This window comes from Acromyrmex echinatior, chromosome 7 (genome assembly GCF_024713525.1).
Source record: "Acromyrmex echinatior isolate Ae372 chromosome 7, ASM2471352v2, whole genome shotgun sequence".
Taxonomy (NCBI): domain Eukaryota; kingdom Metazoa; phylum Arthropoda; class Insecta; order Hymenoptera; family Formicidae; genus Acromyrmex; species Acromyrmex echinatior.
In genome coordinates, this window is record NC_141858.1 from 13,171,150 (window position 1) to 13,179,514 (window position 8,365).

The 8,365-nt window shown below is 26.1% G+C and overlaps 1 protein-coding gene across 3 annotated transcripts; it reads left to right on the plus strand.

Annotated features, from left to right (window-relative positions):
* Positions 1-215: 215 nt before the first annotated feature.
* LOC105152314 (transmembrane protein 164) lies at positions 216-7,726 on the plus strand. Of its 3 annotated transcripts, none has more exons than XR_846933.2 (7): positions 216-382; positions 1,407-1,751; positions 1,856-1,972; positions 2,048-2,126; positions 2,192-2,292; positions 2,371-2,713; positions 2,892-7,726. XR_846933.2 is itself a non-coding variant. In XM_011066519.2 (7 exons), exons 2-6 carry the CDS (start codon positions 1,434-1,436, stop codon positions 2,653-2,655), a joined length of 900 nt encoding a protein of 299 aa, XP_011064821.1. In that variant the 5' UTR covers positions 216-382; positions 1,407-1,433; the 3' UTR covers positions 2,656-2,683; positions 2,892-7,726. The 3 variants fall into 3 exon arrangements, 2 of the variants coding, with proteins under 2 accessions (XP_011064821.1, XP_011064820.1); XM_011066519.2 differs by having other exon boundaries at positions 2,371-2,683; XM_011066518.2 differs by lacking the exon at positions 2,892-7,726 and having other exon boundaries at positions 2,371-2,748.
* Positions 7,727-8,365: the final 639 nt, after the last annotated feature.

An 8,365-nucleotide genomic window follows, 5' to 3' on the forward strand; every position in this document is an offset into this window, starting at 1 on the left:
ATTTTTGCAGTTCATTTTTCCTCCTCTTCTTTTCTCTTTGAGAGAAAAGAAAGTAAGATGAACTGGTACAAAAGTTTAGTCAAAAAAGAATAGGCCTAAATTAAATCGATAAATCAAAAGTGCAGAAAGGTGTAATGCAAACAGTGCATTTTTATGAAGGTGCCGCCATCTAGAAGCCAGGTAACAATATCTCGATTGCTTCGCTGTCAGCCAATCGATGTTCTATTCGTTGGAGGGGGCAGAAGCAGGGGGGGGGTCGAACCAGTGGAATCAAGTCTATTGACATTCCGATGTTCTGAATTGTTTTCGTTTTGGTATACGGTGCAGATATTATTACTCAAGCACGGATTCCATTGTGGCGAAAGACATCTTTTGTTTTAAGGTACGATCGTGCATATCAAATGATTGACATTTAGATGTCGAGATCAATAAAGCATCGTACGTCCTTTGACTTACGCTGACTCTAACCTTGTTCGACTTGCCGCAACATACTGATCGTTAATTAAAACGGCTTCATAATTCTTTCTCGTTTTAGCAAAACATTATTTTTATTTCATTAGTTATGTGCTATTTCGATATTTTTTTTCTTCACTGTGTCAAATTTAGAGAGGAAAATTATCGAAAAGATTAGAAACTTTTGAGCACAAGAACCAAAGTTTTATTATACCCGGCCCTGAAAGTTTTTGCTTAAATATGTATTTTTTTTAAACATTTGATGCCATATTATTGTTATAGAATTCAGTTTTTGCATTTGTCCAAAAGATTTCTGTGTAAAAATATCTGTAAATAATTAAAATGGGTATAATGACTAATTCTAAGTGATGGCCAGAATGTATTTATAATTAATTTCGGAAACTAATTATAACCAGTTTCGAAAACGTGTTATCCATTCGTAAGCACTTCAACAATGCAAAGACGTTTTCGATATTTAAAATTATAAAAAAACAAAAGATCAGAAGATTAAATAATAAAAACTGCGAATCAATGCAGGATGTTAAGTGCTGTGATATACACATGACAATAAATGTGAATTTTAATCTTACAATTATTTAAATACAATATGTTTCGATTCTCATTAGTCATTCTCAGTAATATAAAAATATATAAATGAAAAAGATCGCAAAGTATCGGATAATAAACGTGTTCAAATATAATTTATAACGAAGACAAAAGATATTAAATAATATGAGATAATTGAAGTTTAATATAAAAAAAACACATTTTTTCAGGATTTAGATAAACGTTTTTATCGTAAAACGTCTTTTACTACAATTAAAAGATCTGTTTCTCATTTCTATGTTAAGAAAAATAACTGAGTGACTAAAGTCGTTCGATTATTTTGTTCATCATGACTGCAGGCAGTAAAAGACTCGTAGGTATTGAGAACAATTGCTGTTCTGTTTCAGTTTCGGAGGAGAAGTTAATTTAGAGCAATGTTCGAGTGGGCATATGGTGGTGTAAATGGCTCTATACCACGCAATGTCGGTCCAGAATGTGCGAGTTACTTAACACTTAAACGACGGATAATAGAAACTTTGTTTATATCTGTATTTATCATATCCTGTATCATATGGGGTCTCAAACGAATAACTTTGCCAAAGAAACTAGCTTATGTTGGCCAGGACCGTGTAGGCAGGCGAGTTTTGTTGATTATGATGTCATTGGTCCTGGGGATGGAAATCGGTTTTAAATTCACCAGCAGAACTGTCATATATTTATTAAATCCTTGTCATATTACAACAGCATTACAGGTAAGCTTTTTTGAATTATATTGGTGTAATAATTAAATTTTATTTCTTACAAATCAAGTTAACAAACTTTTACTATGTTTATTATATTTTCTATTATAAAACAGTTATATTTGCTGGCTGCGGATCCTAGTCCAATGGTCACTGCTATCTTTAGGATACATTTGAATCTGTTGAATGGACCGGTATTAGCATATCTATTTCCAGAAACAGAGTCTCGCATTGTAAATCATAATTAAATTATTTATGTAATTAAATATGTTATGTAAAATAAAATTTTAAATGAGAGTTTTTTACAGATATTTGCGGACAAAGCATTGTACTATATTCAGCACGGTTTGATGCTTATAATACCATATTATTTATTGAGGATTGGAGGTAATTATGTGTTTGAATAAGAATAATAGAATAGATGGATAATACTGTGTTACTCTTTCCATTAGGTGTATATAATATTGAGCCCTTATCTGATATGAGCTGGTCAATCCTCAGTTATGGCCTTAATGTAGGATATCACTTTTGGATTGTTCAAAGTGTTGCCTTGGTTTGTACATCATACCTTGTTATCTAGCTGTTATAATTAATCCTTTGATCTATTTGCAATATTATTTGTTCTTTGCAGCCTGTACAGGTGAATCTTAGTCATATGTTATGTGCAGCTGTTTTGGATCCATTTGAAGGTCAAAATTATCGCTTATGGGCAGTAACTCATCAATTAATATTATGTCCCACTTTGTGCAAGCTGTTTTGTTATATATCTAATTTTTTATTGACTAAGTTTCCATTGACTAGAGTTAAGCCATCGCTGGAATGCACTATTCCAAAAAAGAATTATACATATGAACAGAATGAGAAGTTATGTGAAGAATCTAACACCTCAGGAAATGGCCATACACATTTTGATTAATATGGAAGAGAAAATTGTTTTATCAGAGGTATGTTTGAAGCACACCCATCTTGATTCAGTGAGTATATATTTATATATATTGCATCACCAAAAGTTATATAAGAATATTTGTTTATAAGAAATAACAGATTTTTACATATTTTTGCATAATGTGCATTTGCATTCGTGATCACGCAGATATTAATTCTATCATAGATTATAGATATATAAGAATATCAGGTTTTTCTTCCTTGCAGATTAAAACAATTTATATTATAATTATGTCTATTATATAATTTCCTAAATATGGTGTACAAGGAAACTTGAGGAAAGTGGGAGATAGGAAAAAACGAATTTCTGACAGATTTAATTGTGTTACAGTCCAATATAAACAATTAATATATTTTCAGTAAAAATTTTTATTTAAAAGATATTAAAAGGATTTTTGTTTTTGGAGGATTAAAATCTTTCATAGATACATACATAAGTTACCAAATAGATAACTTGATACAATCGTTGTGATCATTATTATTAGTTTCAATTCATTAGTATATAATACCAAACGAATAAGAATAGTCAATTTGAAATATGAATTTCTGTCCAAATGCTAGCTTATCATGCCTAGTCTTGTGCATAGAATCTCAGAGGCTTAAACTGACGTTTGGTAATAACAATGGTTTATTAAAAATATAATTACATTTTTCATTAGATAAAAACACATTGTATACAAACCATTTTGTGTCACCATTTTATATTCATTTTTAATATTTTTATTTTCGCAATAGAAATGAAGATATTCAAATAACGAAACTGCAATATTTTATTTATATTATACATAATAGATAGGCACAAAGTAAAAGTTTACGAAGTTTTACGGTAAATCTTCTTAGTAGCACGGTCTGAGGTGCATTGGGCCTAAAATAGGCCCAATTATCTTAATGATACAATGAAATAAAAATTTGCTTCAACATCAAATATTTTATTTTTAGAGAACAAAAATTTCTTTGTAAAGTGATTTTGATAAATTCTATTTACATGTAGTGGTTGTAACATCTTTTTTAACTTTCCTTTTTAATCTAAATTCAATATCCGCAAAAATTTTAATAAATCATGATTGATGTTATCGTATATTATCAGGACTGAAGGAGATTGCTATTGATAAAATGTTCATGATTAATACTGCTCATTTTGGCAAATTGAAACTTCGTAAATTTCCTCAGTTTAAAATGCATATAATATAAGTATTTTGGCCTCAGGTATCATCTCTTAGGTTTAAACATTAATAATTCTTAGGTTTAAACATAATCGGGAGACCATAAAGAGCTGACAAAGCATTTTATGACATATACAATGCTCTTATTTTGATAAATCTACGATTCTATTTGCGAAAGTCATGTATACGGAAATATTTTTATATGACAGTTCCTATACTATCTAATTACATACTATATACGAATTTTCGCATTTTCGCATACGAAAATATATCCTTATTATAATAGTGAGAAACTTTTAGAATTTAGAATTCGATTTTTGCGATGTATAGCATATTATGTGATAAATAGATACATGCATAGATTATAAATTAATGCTTTCGTCCAGACAGAAATTAAAATTCATGAAAATAGTGCATGGATGAAAACTAACGTCCATTTTACGTCCTTTCAACTTTTCCATATAAAATTTTTGTGATATAGTAAATTTTTGTAAATTTGTTGCTTTAAAATAGAACGATCCATGTTGTTACTTGTACAGATTTAAACGAAAGCAAAACAATTTCAGTAAGCTGCCATTAAAGAAAGAACTTATTTTTTAATGAAAACAGCTTGATAATACGGAATTCATGTTATCAGTATCTAATGATAATATGGATAATAATAGTAATATTAGTGACACTGTATAGAATTGACTTAAAATAACGATATAGAAAAATTTTACTTGGTAATCTTGTAATTTGAATATAAGAGTTTAAATATGTAGATATCTTTGTAGAATATAATTAAATTAAATATATCACATATATATAAAAATTACATATTAAATCTCAAATTAAAAACAGAATGATCATGATTCTTGCACGAGAATGTTCCAATTCTTGCATTAGATATGTATAGTAATATTTCGAAAATTAAAGTAGTAGCAAATAAGATTGACATGATATTATAAAAACAATATTATAATATCTTTTATTAAAGTGAAAATCGTGTAAAGGGTTTTTTTTTTAAGAGAGAATAGAAATTGTAAAAAAAATCATTTAAAAATGATGTGATTAATTATTTGTACATGTTTTAATAAAAGTGATCCTTGTATACAGATTGCATTTAGTAAAAAATAATGTAAACTTATTATTATTTAATAATCAATACTTTTCATCATTAATCATAAATTAGTCGAATTTTATTCAACAGTTTTTTTATTATTATATATTATATATAAATAATTGTAATATGAAATTTTCGATCTATTAACTAATAATACGTTAACTAATAATAAATTTACATATATTTTAAGAGGAAAAATTAAAATTACATTAACATATTGTCTTATTTATGTAGAGACATATTTTGTTAACATTTTATTTTGGATGAATTGAATTTATTTCACTGTTTCAATAACGATTCATATTTATATATTTATTTTTGTTTTAAATAATTTTTCACTAGAGTATATATATATATATATATATATATATATATATATATGTGTATGTATTTCTGACATACGATACTGTAAGATATGCTTAACTAGGTTATTAATTACTTATTTATGCGGAGAAAATTTTTCTAATTTATTGAGATATATTTCATTTATATAGTTTGTATTGCAATTATGTCAAAAAAGATAACAAACGTTAACATTTAAAACAAAGAAACTTGCAAAATAGTGTAGATATGTTCGAGCATTCCATATTAAAGATTTTAATTTGATTTGTTAGATGAAATATTTTCATAGTGTCACTAATGTGATAATTGCGTTAATATTGTAAGTTATTAATATTATTTAGAGATAAAAAAATATAATTGTGTAATCTTTTACTTAAGTGAGTTTCTAATAAATTTCATATACCAATTGCAATATTATTTTAAGATTCAAATTATATTTTCCTAATACGCGAGAGAAATAGAGAGAGAGAGAGAGAGAGAGAGAGAGAGAGAGAGAGAGAGAGAGAGAGAGAGAGAGAGAGAGAGAGATGAAATAAGTTTGCAGTTTCGTTATTTGTATGGATAATATTATGTAAAGAATAATTTTATATATACACCACAGTAAAAAAAGTTCTCGAAAAAATAAATTATAAAAGTTTTTGCCATTTGCAATTTCATGAAGTAGTTGTTAAGACATGAAAATTAAAAATAGATTAATTATATGTTAAACTATATAGACTAAATTATAGATTAAATGATTGTTTAACGATAAGCTATAATTGATTACATTTTTTAATATTTATGTCTCAAAAATTACTATTCGAAAAGACAAATCGCAAATATTTTTATAACTTATTTTTTCGAGAATTCTTATTATATATTTTTGATTTATGAATTTCATGACACTATGTATATAAAAGATTGACAATATATAAGTATATATACAGCGTCTATACCATCTATACTATTTGTATGCACATTTTTATTTTTAAATTAGAAATATTGAGTGAATTTGTTATTGTTGTTATATGATTTAGATTGTATTCTTGTAATTAATCGTGAATGAATTTACTGTCAGTTTCAGCCTCATTTATATGATATTTATAAATACTTGGCTTATATGCAAAATGCGTTGCCAGTGAATTGTTCACAATTTTGTACATGACTTCGCGTTGCCTTTATACATATATTCTGTACAAAATACATTACTTCTTATTTTCAACGTAAAACGTGTAAATAATGTCGATAACGTTAAGTATGTGGAATTATATTCTGGCGAGTACTCATATTGCACGTTGCGTTCCATGACGAATCAATTGTATTCAAATAAAATTTTTTCTTTATGATATACAGAAAACACTAAAAATTAACGAAATTTTATTTTAATGGAATATTTTCGATTGAATATCTATCTTAAAAATATGATTTAATATATTTCTTAGTACATATGATGTTAAATACAATGTTAAATGATTCACTAACAATTTTTTCAATCAAATTTAATTAGGAAAAGATTAAAAAAAGAAACAGTATGAAGATTATCTCTTCATTATATCAATGTTGGCTATTTACGTACAGTCTATATATAATATGAAATATATAAACTAAAATATACAAAACACATCGTATACATTCATAAAAAAAAAATTCTCACGTTATAAAGAATTAAAAATAAAAGAATGAATTCATTTTTAGAGGTACAAATAGAAGAAAGAAAATTAAAATAATTTTTCAATTAATCTCATTTTTTAAATTACATTAAAATGATTTTATTTTTAATACTGTACTGAATGCTTGATAAGCATTTAAATATCATCAGACTTATACAAACTTAATATGATCTCAAATTTATATTAAAGAATAAAAGTAAATAATTTTATAATAAATAAACAGTACTGACGGGACAATATACGTATAAACTAGATAAACGAATAATGTGAAACTGCTTTTCATCATTTGATTTAGATTACACATTAACAATTTATATTATATTCGTAAATATCCAACATTGGTTCTAACTAACTACGGTATACAAATTTGCACAGTGAGAGAATATTAGTATTGTTGTAATTATGTTTCTATGTACATTTTTCACTGTACATTTTTCCTTTCACTAAACACAACTGCGTCTATTTAATAAAATAAGATTAAATAACACATTCACGCTGTGGAAATTTGTAAACTCTATATTCGAAAGTTTTTCTCTCCATTTAAATAATTTAAAAAGAATTGAAAAGAGAGAAAAAATTTTCAACATTTAGTATCAGATCATATTAAAAAGGCCTTTCATTTAGTATATCACATAATAATCTTTCAAATCTACAAGTTAATATTAAGGTACTAAAATATCTGAAATAGATATACATACGTGTAACATTGTTACACTGACACTAGTTCGAGTTGTGAAAATATTGTAAGGTTTTGGGTAAAGTGAATAAAGAATTCTAAGTCTAGCTGTATTTTTTTATTTATATAACAAGATTTATGTAATAACAGTAGATTAAATCGGCATTAAAATGCAATGCTTATGAAATATAAGTAAAGGCTGATAAACTAGATGAATAGAACCAATAGATACATACGAAATAAAGTTTATTTCCCAAATATTTATAATCACTATGTACACGATTCTGTACAAAAGTTTAGAAAAACTAATTCACGAACACTACATACAGCAAACGCAAATATTGTAATAAATATGTACATTATAAATAATCGTCTTAGTAATCACACCTAGTTCACTCTAATCATCAGTATTCAATTTTATATTAAAAACAGTATTATTTATAAATATAGATTGTAATATACAATCTTTCATATATATATATATATATATATATATATATATATATATATACACATATATATGTATATAAATACATGTATATGTCGTCAATAAAAATTCACTAGACGATAAATGAAAACGACAACTTTTAAAATTTTATGCAGTAAATGTCTCTTTTGTGCTATTCATTCATCCACAATAATGGCATAAAAATTTATGCAACATACACAAGATATGAAAATGATATTAGATTTCAATATATAGCAACATAGAATCTATGGCGACTTAAAATCTAAATCAAATCACT

What these genes read in the sequence shown, in the direction of transcription:
- LOC105152314 (XM_011066519.2), top strand. Translation starts at nt 1,434, where the DNA reads ATGTTCGAGTGGGCATATGGTGGTGTAAATGGCTCTATACCACGCAAT. An exon ending in CAGAAACAGAGTCTCGCATT is followed by an intron (nt 1,973 to 2,047) that starts GTAAATCATAAT and finishes AGTTTTTTACAG; the next exon opens with ATATTTGCGGACAAAGCATT. An exon ending in TTATTTATTGAGGATTGGAG is followed by an intron (nt 2,127 to 2,191) that starts GTAATTATGTGT and finishes TCTTTCCATTAG; the next exon opens with GTGTATATAATATTGAGCCC.